At 41.7% G+C, this 23,434-nt stretch overlaps 1 protein-coding gene and 1 long non-coding RNA gene across 3 annotated transcripts; one reads left to right on the top strand and one right to left on the bottom strand.

Moving 5' to 3' along the window:
- Positions 1 to 298: 298 nt before the first annotated feature.
- Positions 299 to 9,823, bottom strand: LOC134208286 (uncharacterized). Of its 2 annotated transcripts, XR_009978595.1 has the most exons (4): positions 9,576 to 9,823; positions 9,329 to 9,412; positions 8,813 to 9,110; positions 299 to 909 (listed from the first exon to the last, which is right to left on the bottom strand). It is a non-coding gene; the product is annotated as an uncharacterized LOC134208286 (long non-coding RNA). The 2 variants fall into 2 exon arrangements; XR_009978594.1 differs by having other exon boundaries at positions 9,329 to 9,823.
- Positions 9,824 to 13,025: 3,202 nt separating this feature from the next.
- LOC134206093 (uncharacterized protein K02A2.6-like) lies at positions 13,026 to 16,276 on the top strand. The gene is made up of 5 exons (XM_062681789.1): positions 13,026 to 13,118; positions 13,218 to 13,345; positions 13,387 to 14,620; positions 14,681 to 15,763; positions 15,881 to 16,276. Exons 1-5 carry the CDS (start codon positions 13,026 to 13,028, stop codon positions 16,274 to 16,276), a joined length of 2,934 nt encoding a protein of 977 aa, XP_062537773.1.
- Positions 16,277 to 23,434: the final 7,158 nt, after the last annotated feature.

The raw sequence follows: 23,434 nt of genomic DNA on the forward strand, positions 1-23,434 counted from the left end.
GTGCAATAATAATCCTTATTTTTAAGTATTGCCCCAAATGTACCTACGGGTAAATCGAACAGTAAGTGAAAGAACAGCTCTATATTTCTCTCCTTGCTCAACTTTGCACAACAAGTTGCAGCTTCTGCACACATCATTCCGTTCCAAAAGCCCTTCCTGCGACATTTATGAAGATGTCGAGGTGATCTCGGTATCTGTTAACAACAGATGTCACATTTTTTAAATATCCAACACGAGGTCGACTGTGATAGCGGTAAAGAGGAAAGCAAGTCCGGATCGGTTCAAGTTTCAGAAAAGACTAACTCTATATTTCAGCTTTCTTTATACATTACATGAGAACAATAATTCAATACTCAGAACGTACGAAGGCGTACGATGATAGATCGCCCGAAGGCATACGATAGACATTCGAACGTTTGCGGTTCTTCGAATGCGCAGGGTGCGCAAGGGTATAACAATTCTTCCCCTTTTAAACTTATCTCTAGCATTTCAGATTTGGCCTTGGCCACACAGATTACTTCAGCTATTGAAATATCAGAAATATAATCATAGTTCACTGTTAACAGATTTAAACTAAATGTATAATAATTTTGAATTAATCAATTAATCATAGCAAAAATCTTCATGGTGATTCGGCTTCTTGTTACGTTTAGACCTCCTGGGTTCTTGTACGTCAATACCGGAAGCTTCTCGTTTTCGTTTCCGTGTCCGGTTGCTCCCCCTAGGAAGTGCCTCCGATCCGTTTTCACCAAACTCCTGGTTCTCTCCGATAACCTCTCCCATCTCGTTCGTAGCTTCGTCTGTACAGTCTCGGGTAATGAACACGTTTGGCCTTTGCCGATGTGACTCATCTCTACGAATCCTTATTTGATTCCGATGCGCCATTACTTCGGCGCTTCCAATACGTATCTGGAATACATTAGGAGAGTACCTTTTAATATAAGTTGCCTTTATCCAGCGTGCATGATCACGAGATTTATGGTTTTTATACCATAACTCATCACCAATCAGCATATCGTCAATCGCCTTATTTGGGTACTTCGGAATTTTCCCGACCTTAGGTTTTGTGATGCTTTCATCATCTGGTTGTGGTACAACTAAATGTTGTTTATAATGTTTTTTTGGGTTAATGAGATCTAAAATTGTCTTCGGTGAATAGGAAAATATCCTATCAGACGGAAAATGGCCGTCACTCGTCATATTGTTGTTTCTAAAATTAAACAAGAAAAGATTTATCTGGTCTTCCAGGTCCAACTCCAAGATTTCTGGCTCCAATAGAAACCTTTTCAAAACTTCTTTTACTGTTCTGACTAATCTCTCTGCCTGCCCGTTACTAGAAGGATTGTACGGTGGACTTTTCATTACCTTAATGCCTTGCCTCTCAAGAAAAATTATAAACTCATAGGAGTTGAACGGCGGACCGTTGTCGGAAACTAAAACATCTGGCAAACCAAAACGCGCAAAATACGCGAGTAATTTTTTCAAAACCTTCTTGCTATCTGTATCCTGCTTCATTTCTTCTATTTCAATCCATTTGGAGAAGCTGTCAACGATAAGTAGATAAGTACGGTGTTCAAAATAAAAGAAATCCACGTGCACTCTGCTGAACGGTCTGTTGGTTTCAATCCATTCAGATGACGTCTCTGGTTTATAGGCAATCGCCATGCTACTGCAAGCCTCACAAGAAGCTACGAATTGTTCAATGTCAGTATTAATCCCAAACCAATAAACCATACTTCTTGCTAATCGTTTCATTTTCACTACCCCTCCGAGATTATTATGAAGCAGCTTTAATACTTGTTTTTGATAAATTATTGGAACTATAAATCTGTCTTTATAGAGTAAACAATCGTTGACTGTTTCTAAATCCTGTTGGTTTGCATAAACATCACTAAATCGTTTATTTATTCTTTCTGGCCAACCATTACGCATGAATCCCTTGATTTCCTGCAAGAACTCGTCATTTTGTGTACCCTCAGCTTATTATCGTCAGCCTTACTGACCTTCCCGGCTTAAAAGTGAGATGGCTTTAGCGCCACTCCCGAGGGAGACCATCCACCAATATTTGGGTTGCCCGACCGTTGAGACCTTTCAGGGGAAGAAGGCTCAGTTTTTAAATTTGGTCCGGGAAGTAAGATGGCTGACTGAAACTGTCCACAAAAAGAAACGCTACTAATGCGGTTTATGAATATAATGATCTAGAACAAGATTATAATTATCGGCCAGTGATGAATTATATAAAGGGGGTTTTATCATCACCGGCAAGTATCCTGAAATTCTCAATCGAACCGACCCGTGTCCGACTAAAAAGTTGCCCGGTTGGTTTCGGAGCCAACCTCCCAGTAAAACAATTTCTACAACAAAAAACTACAAACGGGATACGTGTGACATGAAAAACACTCAACTCATTTCACTTAATTGGGACCAACATTTATTGCGTGGATCTATTTGTCCGCTTCCTCATCTCTTATACTGTACAACGGAAATGTTTCGACATCACATACGCAACAAACGAGCTTTTATCCGAACAATTTTGAGCTTTATTTCTACTTTCTATCCTTCTACATCAGTGTTCATTTCTCTTCGCTCTTCTCTTTCTATTCTCTCTCAACCTTTCCCATGCTATGGTCCCTGTCTACCTATCGTGTGTGCTTTGGCTAGGTGTGCATTACTAACAACGTGCTATCGAATCTCTCGTTCGCCTCGGCGAACGCAATGGGTTTTCGATTCACAGAATTTGCTTCACGGTCTTACAAAAACGGCCGTGCACGCCACGCAACGGAAACTGTGTTGCGGCGTGAATAAAATTGTCATGCGCATGAATGTTAAATGGGTGGGTACTCACAGACCTTCTTCGGTGACGATGATGACGATGCTGGATGAACGGAAAGGGGGTGGCGGTGAACTCGCTGCTGCGCTCTCGTACGACGACGAAGCTCACGGACAAAAATGAATAAGCTAGTTAGCTTATTATTTATCCATTACCAATATTTTTCAAATTTTATTCTTGCCAAAGATTAAAATTAAACCCATTTTTAAGCATTAAATTGCTTTTCCGAAATATAATCATTAAATTGATTTTCTACTCCTCATTATTAATCTGGGGACTTTCCAGATGACGCTTCAATTTGAAGAGAACAGCCATACTGTTTCATTGCGTGAAAAATAATTTGTGTCTATCATTAAATCCAAAGCTAACGATTTGCTGAGTTCTACGAATTATCTCAGGTAACTAAAAACATATCGTATTTTTTATTCAGCAGAACTTTTTGAAAATAAACACAAATTCTCCCAATTTTTGCTTATCGCAGGTTTTTCTATAGTGGCCCACGGAATGGATCACGGCAGTTTTGAAAAAGGATGTCGAAATTGGAATCTTGTGGCGGCTGCATTCAGCGGATCTATCGTCCAAAGCTCAAGTGATTCCATGTTTGAATTTACCGACGGAATCTGCTTCAATATTCGGAGAAATCGTGGAATACTTCATATCTTTACCCCTCATGATTCGAGGAAATAATCTGAATTACGGATCAATCGATTGCATTGATCCATGCACTCAGCGCTCAGCGGTTTCTCAGACATCATGGTGCAGCAGCAGGTAAAAACATGCTAAGCTTATTGAATGTTCTAACTTAACTAAATTTTGTTCCCAACAGGAAAATCGAATCCGTGGCCAATTTCATCGGAAAGATTTTGTTTTGGAAGACGCGCGGCCGAAGAGCAACCAAAGTTAACGTTTGGTACTTCATTCTCATCAAATTATCCCAGATGACCGAGGAATAGTGTGCCTTCCATATGATCGATCGATAAGTGGTCACCCAGCAGGCAATGACGCTTATTCCAATGAAATATAGTCCGCACAATGTAATTTAAGAAATAAATTTCTAGTTTGATTTCTAAAATATGTTGTTGTTTTTTCAAAGCGTAAAACATTTGTCGTTTCGTAAAACCAATAAACCAATGAATAAATTGACAATAATCTAAAGTAGATATACATGGAATATGCATTTCAAATGATTAAACTCATTTTAATCATTCATAGATTATTGTAAAACTAAACATTGCAATGAGTGGATAGATCAAATATAGTTTTAGATTAGATTTTAATCTTTTTTGCTTTTTTATTTTTATCCGTGCTGTTGCCGCCAGGGGTAGGCTGATTGCCTTTCTGCTGCTGGTTGGCGGACGGTTCACTCGATCATCGGAGACTTTCTTTGCGCGCGCCGCGACACGTGCGTCGAGGTTTCCCTAGTCGTCACTAGGGGAACGGAAATAACGTATGCGCTGATGTACGTCCTGCCTAGGGAGCGTAGAAAACGGAAGCGTCCCTCTTCCGGCGTGCCCCGGGAGAACTTCTGAGCCTGATGGTGGGGTCAGAAATGGCCACTGGGAGTCCGGTTGTGGTGCCACGGACGGTTGAACGGCTTGGCAAGAAACCTTCAAATAGTTGGTTACACGTATCACGTGTTAATTTCACAATACAAATAGCACAAATTAGCACGAATTACCTTTAATTGCACGAAGCCACACACGATAACACACCGCCTTTTAACAATAGCACACACAATTACTATTTGCTACAACTAAGGGAAAGGAATTAGAATTTAATTAAGTTTAACTAATTGATTATCTTTCATGTCACTACCTTCTACAATATACCACAGCGCGAGAACTTTGGGCCACTCCTGCCTCTTCCACGGATCAGTTCGAAGTGAACTTGATCAACTTGGGAATCCTCAGATTAACCGCCAAATTGTAAATTGCATCACCGGACATCACGAAGTTAATTTCGTGATTCCGAAAATTACTCTCGCGCTCTAAATAATCATATTCGCGCATGTTTGCGTCTCTTTCCACGAACAGCTTCAATCATCCATCTCGCTGTTCGGCCCCAAAATCTTAGGTGGAAAGAAAACGCCAAAGGTCAACGCATCCTGAAAGGATTCCCCCATGTGCTACAAGCCACCCGGCAGATTTGATCCATTTTTATGGGCAATTAATGCCCACGGCCGCTCACAACGTCAGTAGGAACTCACATAATCAATTTTGTTTTGCGCTTCTAATGCAGTGAATTTGTATTTTGGGCTCTAGACTGGTTCAACTGTTTTGGCAAATTACTAAATTAATTTAAATAAATAACGGATATTACGAGTAACATATATTGAACAATAAAACATGAAAAGACATGCTCGTTACAAGCTATCATTTTAAAATCAATTGGAATATTTTTGCTAAAGTTGATGCTTTTGATAATATCTGCATCAAGTTCTTCAGGAACATCCTGCGTTAAAGGGAATCTCGAACAAAAATCCGCATTTCCCAGCTTATGTGAAGGTCTGTAAATTATTTCAAAGTCGTATATCGATAAATCCAGTATAAATCTTTGAAGTCTAGTTACATATATCGAATTGTTTCCTGTTTTTCCAAAAATGCCTACTAAAGGCTTATGGTCTGTATAAACTGTAAAGTGTTGTCCGTATACATATTTATGAAACTTTTTTATCGTGCAAACCCACCCTACTGTCATCGCCTATCTAACCAATGGGAAAAAATGGTGGCTAACATCTCTGGGGTTAGCGCGCGGTGGGCCCCACTGACAATTCAAAATTAGTAAACAAAAACATCATTTCAGGACTAATTTTCTGTGATGGAGTAATTGTTGTTAAGCGAATTGAATGATTTTATTACTATTATCGTTATATACCACCTATTCCGTGCCGTGAAAAATGTGTTCGATTTTCGATTTAATTGTAATAAGACCGTCATTCAACACAACACGGTTAGTACGGTGCAAAACAAATTTGAATATTTGGCAACAATATTGTATCAGAAAATAACGCCCACAGCAAAATAATAACGTGAATTTTATGCTGGAGCCAGAAACATAGATGGTGTCATCCGGCTGTGCAAACCAGAGCCAATGCTTCTAAATGTACTTTTTTGCGCTGGATTTAAAGAAAATGAAGTAAAACTAATAGGTTTTTCTTCGTCTTTTACTAAATGTGCTATCAAACCTCCGAGACCATAACTGGATGCATCCGATATGATAATTATCGGCTTCTTAGGGTCAAAGAATTCCAAAAAATCAGCATTTAGCAGCAAATTTTTGCTTTCCTCAAAGGCTTGTTGACATTTATCATCCCAGACATATTCTGAAAGATAGAAGCGCTCGAAGAGGCTCCCTGAGGCAGTCTGTTATAAGTGCACAGATAGAAAAATCCACTGAAATTTACGTCAAAAATCATGCACATAAATGGAACGTCATTATTAGCGTAATTCCACGCGGGATATAGCCTAAATGTATACAATATTTAACTTGAATAGTCTCTATTGCATGCAAGTTGTAAGCAATCTTTTTAGGAAGAAGACCATTTCAGCGAAGAATGGCGTAAATTACCGCATGGCAAATGTTACGCGCTGTTTACTTTTCATATTTTTTTTCTGTGTGTATAGTCCTTTCATAGTATTAATAACCACAAATTTTTTAGATTTTTCTGTTAATTCTAATTGAGTGTAAGCCCACAGATAACAGATATTTAAGCTAGAACAAATTTTATTGGAAATCTTGTGTAAACTTTTTAAATGATATACGTTGACTCACTACTGCCATCTACTCAACTGATTGCGGTAGTACATACGGACGCAACTGATAAGTTACCGTCGAACGCAGCCAATACGTTTGACATTTATATTTAGGCTGCGTTTTACACAGTAATGATCATCGCGCCATCTCCAAACGATTGCCAAACGTGTTCGAAATGTTGGATGCATTTGAATCAACGGTTGTGGTTATTTACACACGTATGGTATACCAGCCTAAATATCTGTTATCTGTGGTAAGCCCTTCCAAATTGAGGGCACAAAAAATCTTACTTCCAGACAGATTCGCAAAAATGTCTTGAGCTGTGGGCAACGGGTAAGTATTTGGTATAATAGATCTATTAATAGATACTTTGCAATCAATTACTAACCGGATGTCGTTATTTTTCTTCATCACAATTATGATCGGTGATGCCCATTCACTAGTATCTATTGGCGATATGACCTTCTCTTCTTCCAGCTTATCTAAATATTCCGCTACTTTCTCTTTCAACCTATAAGGAACTTCGTACGCTTTCTTAAAAATAGGACTTTCATCTTTCATAACCAGTTGGGCTTTAAATCCATTAATAGGTGCCAAGAAACTTTTTTCAAACACATGACTGAACCTCTTTTTTATGTCGTTTACAGCAATTTCACTGTCTTCAGTTGTCAAATTGTTTATAGTTGCTGGATTTGTGAAAAATTGTCTCCATTCAGAGTAAAATACATCTAGCCAAGTTCGGCCCAGCAGTGGATAAAAATCATTCTCGCAATCCAGTACAAGTAATTGCATAATCTCTTCTTTGTCATTCAATTTAGCCAAGACCTTTGCCTCACCCTCAATTTTCAGTTTTGATCCATTAACCACTATTATTTTTTTTTACTTTTTTGCAAGGGATTAAAAAATTTGGAAAAGTATCGAGTTTTACTAATCACGGATACAGACGAACCACAATCAATTTCCATCTCTATCGGAATTCCTTCTACGTCAACCCGTACTAAACAAGGGTCACTAATTTTATTAATGACGAAACCAACATGCATTCCAAATCACCTGATTCGCTCTCCTCTCCATCTGACTCATTTGTTCGCATTCGTTCCATCAGCTCAGCTATATGGCGATCCGCACTGGGCCCCGGTCTGTAAGACTCCACTAGATTGACCGTATCTCTGTGAAGATTCTTCAATTTGAAACATTTTTTTTTATATGTCCCTTAACTCCACAGAAGTTACAAATTATTTGCGAATAATCCGGTTTAATTCTCGTCCTATATCCATCCTGATTGTAACCACTGTTTCTTGTTCCATACGAGCGCTGGCTAAACCCTCGTTGTTCACGAGCGTAAGGCCTAAACCCTAGTCGGCTTTTGACTGGCCCTCTGCTGGTGCTAGCCCCTCTATTGGTATCATGCTGCTGGTATTTCTCTGCTAAATCCAATACTTTTCGCAACTTTCCGTAAGTCGTTCCAAATGTGCCGCTCGGGCTACTCTGGATTGCCGCAATTTGACCCTGAACCGGATGTTGGTGTACAGTTGTACCAGCGTTTGCCCTCGCAACCTCCCATGTAGCAATAATCTTTTCCGCAATTGTTAAACTCAATTTCTCTTCACCCAAAAGTCTTTGTCGTAAGTTTTTATCATTTATACCAGCAATAATGCGGTCGAGGATAGCAATTTCTTTAAAATTAGCGAACCCGCAAAACTCCGCCTGTAATTTTAAAGCTAAGACAAAGTCCTCCGTTGTTTCATCCGGATTTTGTGTCCTAGTACTAAACTTGTACCGTTGGACTAAGTCAGGGTCTATTTTATCTAGACGATTTTTCAATTTCGCTACTAATTCTTCAAAAGAGGCTTCCTCAAAGTTTCCCGCCGGGTACAGCAGTTTAATTTCTTCAAACATCACTGACCCACTAAGTGTGATAAAATAAGGCATTTTGTCTTCTTCGTTAACTTTGTTCACTTTGAAAAAAAAATTTAACCTTGCATACCAGTCGCTGAAGCTTGCGCCTCTGCGATAAGGCTCGATGGTGCAAGCGATACTTGAGGAGCTCATAGCAATTATCAAAGTAAAAATAGTCTCAAAAATATTTAAATTAAATTGAAAAGTCTGCAGTTACAGCCCCAAAAGGGAAAGGTAAAACATAAAGCAAAATGCAGCCAATAAATGGATAAAAGTCAATTCTCGTTCAATTGCTTGCAGCAAATAAGATAAAAGGAAAATCTGACTTACCGGAGAATCCCTTTGACAATCGCCAACAACGACCTTTGCCGCACGAAAACTTCTACCGGAAAAACGAACCGGTTTCAGGAATACCGACCTTCTCAAACTCTGTCGTCCAGTTGGGAATAGGATGAGGGATCACTTCCGACCCGTGCTGTGACGTACCAATAACGTCGATCAGCTGCCAACGACCATAAGGATTGGTAAAGTCGAAATCCGAAACACCAATCAATGCCGGAAACTCGCTGGAGCAGATGTCCTGGAGTGGTACAATCACTGGAATATTGTATGCCGTTCGTAGTCAAAACTATTGAAATAAAAGAAAAAAAGGATCTTTTTATCTTAATAAAGAAAAATGAAACAATAAATCCTTTGTCACTGGAGAACAACACCCTATTAAAATACCGAACGAAAAGGCCTTTTCATTGTTTTAATCATTCTATTGATGAGTATACTGCACCACGCGCTTGTACATAATGGCGAAAATTGTCTCGTTCACTCAGTCTCCAGAATGGTTTTACTTACGGAAATGCGTATAAAACACTTTCCCGCCGGTTTTATATCGCCGGTAACTAAATAACCTTGGCAAGTGAAACCTTTATTTTTCTCCTAAAACCAAACTGGAATCAACGTTTTTCACTCGATCTGCTCCTCCTTTTATACTAACAAATGCCGTAAAAAAATTGCCGATTGATTTCGATTCAATGTCTAAGCTAAACGCCGAAAACGGTATTAAACACTCTTCCGGATACCAGGAATAGTGTTTAGTCACTTTTTTAATCCTTGTCGCCACTTTTAAATACCCAACACGAGGTCGACTGTGATAGCGGTAAAGAGGAAAGCAAGTCCGGATCGGTTCAAGTTTCAGAAAAGACTAACTCTATATTTCAGCTTTCTTTATACATTACATGAGAACAATAATTCAATACTCAGAACGTACGAAGGCGTACGATGATAGATCGCCCGAAGGCATACGATAGACATTCGAACGTTTGCGGTTCTTCGAATGCGCAGGGTGCGCAAGGGTATAACAACATTAACGTTCCTTCACTTCCCAGATGTTTTTAAAGTTAAGCGACCGGTGCCATTATTGATTACTCAATGGCTAGAACTCTCAATCTGTGAATATTCAGGTTGGAAAGTGTGAGGGTGAGATATATTAGAAATTGAGTAATCCACTTCCAGCCCGAAAGAGTTCCATTACAGAATTATGTGAACTTCCGAACTTAATCCTTCTAGTTAAATAATCCGCCAGATTGGCTTTTCTCGGTGATATTGCTACCACAGCACTTCACAGCATTATTTTTCGTGTCGCGTTTCGGCTTACTGGCCTTCAGCCATTATCAGACGTAACGTGCTGGGTGTAATGGGCCAAACACAATTTGCCATGGGAAACTGTCAAAACGCACGCAAACGTATCCATTGTGTTTGGCCCATAACAGTGTAATCCGAACTCCCACAGAGAAACACCTTTGCTCATGGTATGATGCCTCACCACTCGACTTAACACCTAGGAATCTTTGTAGCGACTGACGACATTAATGGATGTACCCTTCAATAGACTGATTCATGTTACAGGCTGATTCATACCACACATCTTCCCTCTTCTCGCATAATCAATAATTCAAGACAAAGTGATTGTAATAAGGAAACGCATATTTTGGAAATCTAACAACCAACAACAAACACAGAAATAAAAGGAAACTACATTTAAAATGTTAAGAGCAGAAATAAAAATATAGAAAAACTAAAACAGTAAAAATTGTCAGAAAAGGAGTTTCGTGCCATTTGGGTTGCAAATTGATTCAATATTTTCCATTCGTTGACAATTGTGTAAGCATTACGCATAATCTAGCACTGATGTAGTTTGTATATTTGCAAAGGTTTCTTTTATTGTTAAATATCTTGGCTGTGCACAGCACATGTTTCGAAATGGACAAATTGATATGAAATTTGCGAAAAAGAATCCACGTGTCTTGGAGGGACTCGAACCCTCAACCTCCTACTCTCTACTGTGAGATACAGATGGCATTGTGACCACATGAAGAATATACTGTGAAGGAATCTGTGAAGTCGACATTGAATGTTGGCATCCCGGCCTTGAGCAGACGTTAGAGCACAGCATGATTGCTCTGGCTCACTCGTAAACGAACTGCAGCTTAGGTAGGTTGACCGCACACTATTTGGGGTGATTCCTTTCGGATACAATATAACTGCACATTTGGCGACTGTGTCAGGCCTTCGCTAATTTGCGAAGTGAAATATCAACCTCCTTGTTTAATGGAAGGAATCACCCCATAAAATTCTTCTTTAAACTATTTGCGAAAGAGAAATAAGTGACGTGTGGTTTACCAAGAAGGCAATGCTCGTCAAGAAAAAATGGCGGCAATTCTGACTCTTGTACATAGAATTGTATAATTGGTGCAACTGGAAACAAAAAATCTAAATTTGATTTTGTCGGGCAAATGTCGGACCTGAAGCTGACAGTGTGTTGTTTGCCGAGTTCTGGCAATGTCCGCTGATGGAGAAGCTTATCGGTCCTGTTGTTTTGTCAGGAAAAAATCAAGTAATCGCATGGCGTGGTTTCGATTTTGTTGTTTTACAATGCAAATGTCAGATCAAAAGCTTACAGTGTGTTGTTTGCCATTAGGCAATGTCTGCTGATGAAAAGCTAACGATTCTGTTGTTTTGCTGTAAATGTCAAATCAAAGGCTAGCAACTTTTTTCCGGAATGCTGAGGTGCTCACGATTTCGTTGTTTTGCTATGCAAATGTCGTATCGAAAGCTTACAGCGTGTCGTTTGCCAATAAATTGGCAATGTCTGCTGATGATACAGCTAATCGATTCTGTTGTTTTGCCGCAAATGTCAAATCAAGCACTCAGAATACATTTTTCAGCCATCCATGAGAAAGGACTGTTCTCGGTTTAGTTGATATGCCATGCAACTATAAAGCTCACAGTATGTTGTTTGCCAAAAGGGTGAATCCCTAGCAATATCTGCTGACAAAGTTAATCGATTTCGTAGTTTTCAATCGGTTTGAAGGTCCAGATCAAGTAGCTAGACTAAAATAGATCTATTTGTATCAATAACTACTTGACAACAAAGTTAAAAAAATAACGGACCATCCATTTTCCAATTTTGATTATAGAAAATGGAAATCGGCAAATATGTGCGTGCGCCTCGGGAGGAGCAAGGGCAGGCTCCAGATGTGGGAGCTGAGGTAGAGATTACGAGCGAACCGACCGAGTTTTCCCGATACGAAGGTGTAGAGAATCAGGAGAATTTATTGGAGAGGTTTTCAAGGCTAGAGCAAATCGTGCTGAAAATGGCAGAAGCTTCTCAACAGAGTGGAAAGGAGGAAGCCTCCAAATCTTCAGCAGATCAATGGGCTAGAGGCAATTCTGAACTCCGGAGCGATGTTGTGAACATTCGCTGGGAGCATCTTAAACCGTTTCCACAGGACGTGCCGTCGTCGAAATTATGGGAAACTTGGAGTCGATATTTGGAAACCTTCGAGATTGGAGCAGAGTTTAGTAACGCTAATACACCGGCGGACAAATGCAGATTGTTGTATCTGGCATTGGGTGAGGAAATGCAGGCAATCGTCAGAGCTGCAGAACTTCGTCCGCCTCTTGATGAAGCCGATTGCTACGTCAAGTTTATACAAAGGATTGACAGATATTTCAAATCGATATCAGACCCAGCCGTCGAGCACGAAACATTTCTCAATATGTGGCAGTTGGAGGGCGAGTCTATCGTCCGGTTCCATACACGATTGGTAGAGAAAGTTAGACTGTGCGAGTATAGCTCTGGGGATCAAATGCGTTTTGTACAGCTCCAGCTTCTCAAGGGCATGCGGAACCAGGAACTGGCCAAATATGCCAGAATGTACGGACACGACACACTTCAAGTAGTGCAAGCCGCCACACGTAATGAGGCATATGAGGCTGGATTGCTGCCGGGCCCGTCATCTGCACCGCCGGCTGCCATGGCTATGGAGAGAACATACAAAAATTCGGACGTTCAAGCAACTCAAGCGCTGCATTCAAAAAAGAAAGGAAACCGACATTCAGCCGAGATGGTTTCGCCAGGAAACGTTTCAGGCCGAACACACAAGAGTTGTGTAAGCAATGCGGGCGCCCGGTTCATAAGGAACTAGCCATGTGTCCCGCCACAAGTCGTTCGTGTAACGTCTGCAAAAGGCGAGGCCATTTTGCAGTTATGTGCCCCAAAACGCGCATTAACTACATCGACGAAGTCCATCAAGCATCACAGGAAGCTACATCGGTCGAGCCCAGCGATCAGAAAACAGAGGTATAATTCAGTAATTTTAAGCATTTAAGCATAAAATGTAAAGTGGAATAAAGCGTCTTTTTAAACTGATGCAATCATTTTTTTCTCTCACTCTTGCAGTCCTTTAGCGTAATTTCCTATAAGGATGCTTTGGTAAGCTGTCGCATAGGTACCTCGACGATAGAGTTCTTAATTGACTCGGGATCCGACGTCAATGTTATTGGTGGCCGCGATTGGGAACAATTGAAGTGCGACATGGCAAAAACTCATGAGTATATCACACCCTTAGACAATTGCCCTGCTTTACAGTTCATGCTTATGCTACTGCCGAGCCAATGGTAATTCAGCAGCGCTTCAGTGCGAAGATTGAAACGGTGGGATTCTCTAAACCTTCCGTGTGGGCCAATTTTGTAGTAGTACCCGAAGGACGTCGATCGTTGCTAGGCCGGAGAACTGCAGGCGAAATGAAATTATTGAAAATTGGAACAAGCGTAAACGCATGTGAAGAATCAGAACCACAGTCACCATTTCCGAAGATGCCGGGAGTGAAGGTTCGATTTTGTATCGATAAGACGATTCCCCCTGTAAGGAACGCTTATTATAACGTTCCAGCAGCGTTCAGAGAAGCTGCAAGGAAACGGTTACAGGACATGGAAGCGAAGGACATTATCGAAAAAGTGTCAACCGCCCCTGAATGGATCAGCGGGATGTCCGCCGTGGCGAAGGGTAAAGGAGATTTTCGATTAGTAGTCAATATGCGGGCTGCTAATAAAGCTATTAAACGAGAGTATTTCCGGCTCCCTCCGATCAACGAAATGAAAACTAAGCTGCACGGTGCTAGGTATTTTTCTAAGCTCGACCTGTCGAACGCGTACTACCACCTGGAGTTAGAAAAAGGATCCAGAGATCTAACGACCTTTTTGTCGGAGTACGGTATGTACCGCTTCAAAAGACTAATGTTCGGTGTCAACTGCGCACCGGAGATTTTTCAGCGCGAGATGACCAGAATCCTCAAGGATTTCCCAAACGTCATCATCTACATAGATGATATCTTGATTTTCGCTGAAACTCTGCCTGAACTTAGGAAAACCGTAGCGGATGTGATGCAAGTTTTAAGAGCGAACAATTTGACGATAAATCCAGAAAAGTGTGAATTCGACCAAAGCTCGGTAACATTCCTTGGACATAAACTTGATGAGCAGGGATTTCATATCGATGAGGCGAAGACAAAGCTCATACTCGAATTCCGACGACCAGCAACAGCATCGGAATTACGCAGTTTCTTAGGCTTGGCCTCGTTCTTAAGCCCTCATATCAGGAATTTTGCTGACCTGACAAGACCTTTGTGGACGGTTGCAGCTAAAAATAGTTGGGAATGGGGCGCACCTCAAACAACAGCTTTCGAAGCAGTGAAGGAAGCAATCGCGAAATGCACTGTAACTCTAGGATACTTCTGTGAAATGGACAGAACTATTCTCTACACGGACGCGTCACCGATCGCACTTGGTGCGGTTCTGGTACAGGTGATGGGTCAAATTATAATCAATTCGACCTTTTTTTATATTACTCTTGTGCTTTTGTAGGTCGATAGTAAGGGTACTCATCGCATCATCAGTTTCGCCTCGAAGGCCTTAACCCCCACAGAGAGACGATATGCTCAGAACCAGCGGGAGGCGCTAGGCGCGGTATGGGGTGTTGAGCACTTTGCCTACTTCTTGTTGGGGAGGCACTTTACGTTGCGTGTCGATTCAAAGGGCATATCGTTTATACTCAGTCGCTCACGGGAAGACTCAAAAAGAGTGCTCACCAGAGCTGACGGTTGGGCGTTACGATTAAGCCCCTACAATTACGAGGTCGAGCATGTGAAGGGTAGTGATAACATTGCGGATCCGCCGTCTCGCCTATATACCGGAAGTGATGGGCCATTCGACGAAGATTGCAGCCCGTGGGAGATCGCTAGGTTAGAAGCAAATCCGGTAAGGTTCCTGACTGAGGACGAAATTCGCGAAGCCACTGCTCAAGACGACATACTCTCCCAAGTGATGACGGCAGTAAATTCAGGAGAGTGGTCTAATCAATTAAATAGGTATCGGCTGGTAGCTTCGGACCTCTACGTCTCCAACGGGTTGATCGTTAAAAACGGTTGCATCGTCATTCCAAAAGGACTACGGGAAAAAACACTGGAAGTGGCTCACAGCGGACACCCTTTGTCTGCAAAATTTAAAAGCATCCTGAGAGAACGCGTGTGGTGGCCTGGCATGCCAAGCGATGCAGAAAATTGGGTCAAAGCATGCAGCGTCTGCGCCACAAACGGAAAACCGGAGAAGCCTACTCCTATGCAACGCACTCTAGCTCCTAAGACGGTCTGGGAGGCTATCGCGGTAGACTTCAACGGTCCATATTCCAAATTCGGTGGCATCTATATTTTTGTTCTAGTGGATTACAGGTCGAGGTATATTATTGCTCGCCCAGTGAAATCGACAAGTTTCGAATACACGAAGTTGATTTTTGACGAAGTTTTTGACAGGGAAGGGTTTCCGCAGACAATTAAGAGCGACAACGGGCCGCCCTTCAACGGGGAGGAATATAGGGTATACTGCTCCAAACGGGGAATTGTGAACAAGTATTCCACACCCTTGTTCCTCAACAAACGGCTTAGCCGAAACGTACATGAAACTTATAAATAAAGCGATGGCTACAGCAGTGAGTACTGGAAACAACTATAATGAAGAACTGCAAGCAGCTGTTAGAGCTCATAACGCGGCCGCAAATTCGGTAACGAGGGTTCCACCGGAGGAGGTGATGCTAGGAAGAAAAGTCAGAAGGGACTGCCACTTTTAAAACGAGTCAATGTTCACCACGACGAAGAATTGCTGAACAAACGCGACCGGGAAGCCAAGCTTAGAGGTAAGAAAACAGAAGACAGTCGACGATCAGCTCGAAAATGTCGGGTGAAGCCAGGCGATGTTGTAATTGTTGAACGTCAAATGCGCGCAAAAGGGGACTCAAGATTCGATTCGAAACGCTATACAGTAATCGAGGAAACAAATGGTAGTTTATTGCTGGTTGACGAAGACGGAAGTACGTTAAAACGCCACGTGACTCAAACCAAAAAGTACACGAGTGGACCAAAAATCGAAAGAGATCGCTGGAAGGAGGTAATACTGACTACGCAATGACATCAAGTTCAAGTGAGAGACCAAAGAGAGAGACGAAGAAGCCGTCGTATCTCGGTGACTATGTTCGTATGGTAGAACAGTAATGCTACCTTTTGATTTGTCTTACTTGCAGTTTTGAACGCCAAATAAAGTTACTCAAAAGATGACATTTTCATTTATTTTATACAAAGGTGTAATTATGCAAAAACTTCCACTAACTTACATTTTGGCTGAATACATAAACAATTAGCCACTCCGTTGTTTTTTCCTCCCTTTGGTTGACCGAGTTAGACGGATCCAAGTCGTTGATGTTTCTCTTCAAACAATAGCCGTGTTGCAACATTGAAATTGTTTATGTTTTGCACGGCAGGAACACTATTCACGGTGAAACTCCGGCGCACTTCCAGCAATATACGATGCACGCTGGGCCCAATAAAATCAAGTGATGACGCCAATCCAAAACATCAGCTGCTATGTAGCATTCCGTAGTGATGAGGACGGTATCTGCGGAGTCTTACTAGTATTTATCTGCTTTTGAAATCCAGCCCACGAACTTCCACAGAAAACTATATACTCGCTCATACAGCTCGTACGGAAAAGAAAACAACACAATAAAGTGTCAAAGTTAAAGTTCCATCAGACGCCTCCTAGCGACAAGTACGAAAATCTCTTTTTATATATACACGGTGAAGTGCTCTTACCCAAAAGTCATTTATGGCATACACGAAATTGAAAAAATAAACACTGAAATTAAAGACTAAATGAAAATGATAAAATCCTGTCATTATTTTTTTTTAAGGGTATTTTTTATGTGAGAAGAGGGAAGATGTGAGATACAGATGGCATTGTGACCACATGAAGAATATACTGTGAAGGAATCTGTGAAGTCGACATTGAATGTTGGCATCCCGGCCTTGAGCAGACGTTAGAGCACAGCATGATTGCTCTGGCTCACTCGTAAACGAACTGCAGCTTAGGTAGGTTGACCGCACACTATTTGGGGTGATTCCTTTCGGATACAATATAACTGCACATCTACATAGGCGTTATAACCCCTACACAAGACCACTTAAAGGTCACGTTTGCGGAAAAGTCATCAGAATCTGAGTACCAACCTCTACCGCGGTTAGCTCTCTTTTTTGCAAATTGAATATCTTTCGGATGCTTGATTCGTCCAATCTTCAATCTCCAAAGGTTTCTTGCTTGGCATTACATATTTCAATCTCCATCAATTACTTTCACAGTTATTAACTGTGAAGTGTTTAAGCTAAGTTACCTTCTTGCCATTCGTATATCATGACCGTATTAGCAGGTAAATCACCAGTGGTGATGTTTTATGCTTATAAAATGAATAAACTTATCAAGTGAATCGAGCCCTCCCACCTTCAGCATCCGCTTCTAATAATTAATTGCGCGGTCATCCCGATCCGCTTCCAATAATTCATTGCGCGTTCTTCCAACAATTCATTACGCGGTCATCCCGATCCGCTTTTAATAATTCATTGCGTGCTCATCCCGATTCGCTTCCAACATTTCGTTGCGCGGTCACCCCGATCCGCTTCCAATAATTCATTGCGCAGTCATTCCGATCCGCTTCCAACATTTCGTTGCGCGGTCACCCCGATCGGCTTCCAATAATTCATTGCGCGGTCATTCCGATCCGCTTCTAATAATTCATTGCACGGTCATCCCAATCCGCTTCCAATAATTCATTGCACGGTCATCCCGATCCGCTTCCAATAATTCATTGCGCGGTCATTCCGATCCGCTTCTAATACTTCATTGCGCGGTCATCCCAATTCGCTTCCAATAATTTATTGCGCGGTCATCCCGATCCGCTTCCAATAATTCATTGCGTGTTCATCCCGATCCGCTTCCAACATTTCGTTGCGCGGTCATTCCGATCCGCTTCTAATAATTCATTGCGCAGTCATACCAATCCGCTTCCAATAATTCATTGCACGGTCATCCCGATCCGCTTTTAACCATTCACTGCGCGGTCATCCCGATCCGCTTCTAATAATTAATTGCGCGGTCATCCCGATCCGCTTCCAACATTTCATTGCGCGGTCATTCCGATCCGCTTCCAATAATTCATTGCGCGGTCATCCCGATCTGCTTCCAATAATTCATTGCACGATCATCCCGATCCGCTTCCTACACACTTAACTCATTTTACAGTATTCGGTAAATTTTACCGAAATCTCAACAGCAGATCTGTTCGGTAATTATTTTACAGATTTTTTGTAATTTTTTCCATTGTTTAACTGTCAAAATCGCCGAAAATCAGTAAAATTATTTACCAAACAGTTCTGCTGTTGAGATTTCGGTAAAATTTTACCGAATTCGGCGATTTATTCTAAGTGTGTACATTACATTGCGTGGTCATCCCCGCTATCTACACTACTGTGACCACTTACTCCGATCTTCTACTAAACAACATAGTTGTGGTTATTTCTAACCATCTTTAAACCTTAAGGTCACTCCTGACAGAATCCAAGTTTCAAAGTGCTCGCGTTTTCGGGGGCACACCACTCGATACGGAGGCGGCGGACAACTGTCATTTCTGTTGATTCAGTGGTGGTGTGCCCCCGAAAACGCGAGCACTTTGAAACTGGGATTCTGTCAGGAGTTGCCTTAAAACCTTAAATGGTACTTACCTTAATTCAGCTTATACTGTCTGCAAAAAACAGGAAAATTGGGCAATTAATCAACTGAATCTATAGCTAAGATAAGTCAATGTTAGCATTAACAATAATGGCACCAAGTTTGGAACTCGTAGTGCCAATTCAAATAAAATCGTTTCACAATACAATCAACATCATCAATACTAAGATCTAGGCCAAGGCCTTCAAATCATTGTAGCGTGAAAAAATTGGATAAACGATCCTGCGCTTTTCTTCCAAGCAATTTGCAATTACTCTTGCTCCATGAATCCGACGCAGAGTAAGTAGACCTAAACGGGAACACAGATAAAAAACCATTTTCAATCGATGATCTCGGAAAAACTTCCTAACAGTCGGGCTCCAAGTGAGCAGACCATTGTACAATGCACCTTAATTTTTTATCAAGCACAAATGCTCAAACATGTTCGGCGAACCTTGACTCCACCCCCGACAACTCAACCCAAAACCAAACCGTTTTAATTTTTTCTAACCGAGCCGCCAACTGTCAAATGGTTGTTCGAACAACTTCACAGTTCAAACAAAGCAGCAACCGAAGCGTTTTCTTGGGGGCGGAGTCAATGTTCATCAAACTGCTTGACTGGTGTGTACGTTGCATTATGGTCGAATAAATTGATTGTTCGTGCCGCTGTTGGCAAAACTTGATGGATGTTTGAATAAACGAGAAGTGGAGTCAATATTGGTCAAATTGCTTGACCGTGTGTAAGTTTCTAAGGTGTTGTGTGAGAGTGCGAGGTTGATTGGCTTAAGCTTGAAGAGCCAGTACAGAGTATGTTTGGAGAGCCATCAATATTGTTTTGGCTATCCCGTTGGAAGGCCATCATGATGGCCATCAAATTGTATTAGATATGGTCTGCCGGATCGAATTATACTGGTTATGGATTGCAATGCTGGATATATTTGCAAAACAATAAGAAGGAATACAGCTGGAGAATCATGAACATGAAATTGTTGTCAGTTCAGAAGGCTCAGAAAAAAAGCTGAATTAATTAATTTGCTTAGTAAATTTGAATTGAAAAATTGAATTTGGATATTGATATTGGTTTTAAATGAAACATTTGATTTTGATAAAGGGTGAGGTAACATTATTATAAGTTTTGGAATTGGCTTGGTTGCAAATATTGAAATTAATATAAGATTAGAATCAACTTTTGGTTATAAGCTAGAGATTGTATTTGAAAGATGGATTTGGATAAAATAAAATAAAAATAAATATGAATATAAAGAAAATACTGCTAAATCTACTCCTCCGCTCATTTTTGATTGCGTCGCCTAAAGAGCTGAGCAGAATGAATACGTTTGCGTGCGTTTTGACAGTTTTACCATGTCAAAACGTACGCAAACATATCCATTCTGCTCAGCTCTTAACCCTTTATAAGGCAGTGGCAACTATATTGCCACCAACAAATAATATGTTTTTCTATTTATTAATAAGAGCTCTACTTATTATTTCACATGTAGTGACTTTATTAGCTTCCTAGTAACACCCCAGATGAATTTGAGCCATAAAAAAATTGAAATGTCAATTTGAGAACAGTTTTTTTACGAACAGATCGTAAGTTTCGAGTGGAAGAAGGATTTTCAGTTATAATTCGTTAAAAATACGACAAAGATATATTTTTTCCCGTTGGTATCAATTATTTTGAATCTCCTGTGATAGATTACCACGTGATTAGCGTGAAAAAAGCTTTGCCTTTCTGTATATTTGGTTTTTGGATTTTTGACGAAATTGTGTTTTTTTTCCAAGGGTCCCCCCTTGGGAGAAAAAAAGCGAAAATTTTTTTTTTCACTTAAAATGCGTTTTCTGACTAGGACTCTTCGCCAAAAAATGTAACGTACCTTGATTTGACTGGTTCTACGTAAAACCAAATTTTTAAAAATCTTTTTATATTTTTGTTGTTGCCTGTTTTCCCGCTTGCCGGGCAATGGCAACTATATTGCCACCAATGTTGTCGCGCTTCGCGGGCAGTGGCAACTATATTGCCACCAATGTTTTACCGCTTGGCGGGCAGTGGCAACTATATTGCCACCAATTTTTCAATGTTTCTGAACTGTTTAATGTATAACAAACATACATTTGAGTTTAATACCATGTCAACATTGTGTCCTATTGTTGTTTTTGTTAATTTATTGTTTAGATTCGTCTGCCTTATAAAGGGTTAAGAAAAACATACCTTCATCGATATTTTTTTAAAATTGGCCTCCACGTGCTGCATTCCGGCGGTGAATGCTTGGATAGCACGTGCTATTTGTACTGTGGAGAAGTTTTTCACATCTATGTGAGCCTTGGAAAATGACCACGAAAGTTGCCATTTTGTTGCAAGGCACAATATATACTGATTCAAGATACATAATCATGCAATGGCAGCCATGAATAAAACTTTCAATGTTTTACTGTGTAAATGCTATGGAACACGTGAATAGTAGATCAAGAACCAGTTGCAATGCAGAGCCATTGAAGATGAAGCTATTGAAGAAAGAACTTGAATATTTTATATGAATGTTTGATTTTGGTATTCTAATAGGAAAATTAAACAAATTTGACCCGACTGATCGAGCGTCTGTCCACCAAGGAGGTGCGGCTCCAACAGCGTCTGTTCTGGCATCCAGCGGCTGAGTATGAAATGCTATTCCCCGGAAGCTATACCTAAGATGGCAGCCCCATCCCGGTGGATAGGGAACCTTGGGCCAACAACCTACTGTTCCCGAAACATCAATTTGTTCGAGAATCCGATAATGAAAGAATACGGACTGACTTTACGGCGACGACTCTTAGCGCGAAACAACGGACACGAATAGGAACATGGAACGTTTTAACCCTAGCCCAGCAGGGTAAATTGGCACAACTTGCCAATGAGGCACGCCGCATGAAGCTTGAGATCCTGGGACTGAGTGAAGTCCGTTGGCCAAACTTTGGAGAACACAGAACGCCGTCGGGACAAGTTCTGCTATACTCTGGTTTACGAGGTGAACACGCTCCCCGGCATCGCGGAGTTGGCTTCCTACTAAGCGCTCAGGCACACTCTGCGCTTATGAAGTGGGAACCTATAAGTGAAAGGATAATCGTTGCCAGATTTAGAACACGGGTCCGAAACCTTACTATAATCCAATGTTATGCGCCAACCGATGCTGCCGATCTGCAAGACAAAGAGAACTTTTACAGTCAACTCAATGCCGTCGTAGATAGAATTCCGAAGGGTGATATCAAGATCTGTTTGGGCGACTTCAATGCGAAGATCGGATCCGACAACTCGAACCATGAGCGCATTATGGGACGCCATGGTCTCGGAGAAATGAGCGAAAACGGAGAGCTGTTCGCAGAATTTTGTGGTAATAACGACATGGTGATCGGGGATCGCTCTTCCCTCATCGACCGGTTCACAAGGTCACGTGGGTCTCCCGTGACGGCTTTACAGAAAATCAAATCGACCACATCTGCATCAGCCGAAAATGGAAACGGAGCCTTCTTGATGTACGGAATAAACGTAGTGCCGATATCGCGTCTGATCATCACCTCCTCATCGGCGAAATACGCCTGCGCATTGCGCGGATTCGTCGGCAGGAGGAAAGAGTTGGACGACGATTCAACACACGCCGACTGGAAGATGCCACGGTGAAACGGTCCTTCGTTGAAGAACTGGAGACGCGTGCTGCAGATATTCCGGAAGGTGGCAGCGTGGAAGACCAATGGACCGCCATCAAGAATGCCTTCATCGCCACCAGCGAGAACAATCTGGGCGAACTACGCACCCAGAGAAAACAATGGATCACCGATGAGACCTGGAGGAAGATAGAGGAGCGAAGAGAAGCCAAAGCCGCGATAGAGCGATCGAAAACCAGAGGAGCCAAAGTCTTAGCCCGTCAACGATACACGGCTCTTGAGAAGGAAGTAAAACGCTCATGTCGACGGGACAAGCGAGCGTGGGCAGACTCTCTGGCCGACGAAGGAGAGAGAGCTGCCGCAACCGGGGACATTCGCCTCCTCTACGATATCTCACGACGCTTAAGCGGGGCGAAGATGAATGCAACGATGCCTGTGAAAGACGCGAATGATCAGTTATTGACCGACCCAACTGACCAGCTGAAACGCTGGTTCGAGCACTTCGAACAACTTTTTCAAGTGCCAGCCAGGCCATCACCACCTCGGCATGATCTGCCTAGGATCCGACGTATAACACGTGTCAATACCGAAGCTCCATCACTGCTAGAGATTCAAACAGCCATCCAAAGCATGAAATCGAATAAAGCCCCAGGGGTCGACCGCATATCAGCCGAGATGCTCAAAGCTGACCCCATGACATCCGCTCAACTACTGCATCGTTTATTTCGTAATATCTGGGACACCGCAACTTTCCCGGTCGACTGGATGCAAGGTATCTTAGTGAAGGTGCCCAAAAAGGGTGACCTGACTGTATGCGATAACTGGCGAGGCATTATGTTGCTGTGTTCTGTGCAAAATTGTCCTAGCCCGGATTCAGGAGAAGATCGATGCGAC

This window comes from Armigeres subalbatus, chromosome 1 (genome assembly GCF_024139115.2).
Source record: "Armigeres subalbatus isolate Guangzhou_Male chromosome 1, GZ_Asu_2, whole genome shotgun sequence".
Taxonomy (NCBI): Eukaryota; Metazoa; Arthropoda; class Insecta; order Diptera; family Culicidae; genus Armigeres; species Armigeres subalbatus.

What these genes read in the sequence shown, in the direction of transcription:
- LOC134206093 (XM_062681789.1), top strand. Translation starts at nt 13,026, where the DNA reads ATGTGCCCCAAAACGCGCATTAACTACATCGACGAAGTCCATCAAGCA. An exon ending in CGCGATTGGGAACAATTGAA is followed by an intron (nt 13,346 to 13,386) that starts GTGCGACATGGC and finishes TCACACCCTTAG; the next exon opens with ACAATTGCCCTGCTTTACAG. An exon ending in ACAAACGGCTTAGCCGAAAC is followed by an intron (nt 15,764 to 15,880) that starts GTACATGAAACT and finishes TTCGGTAACGAG; the next exon opens with GGTTCCACCGGAGGAGGTGA.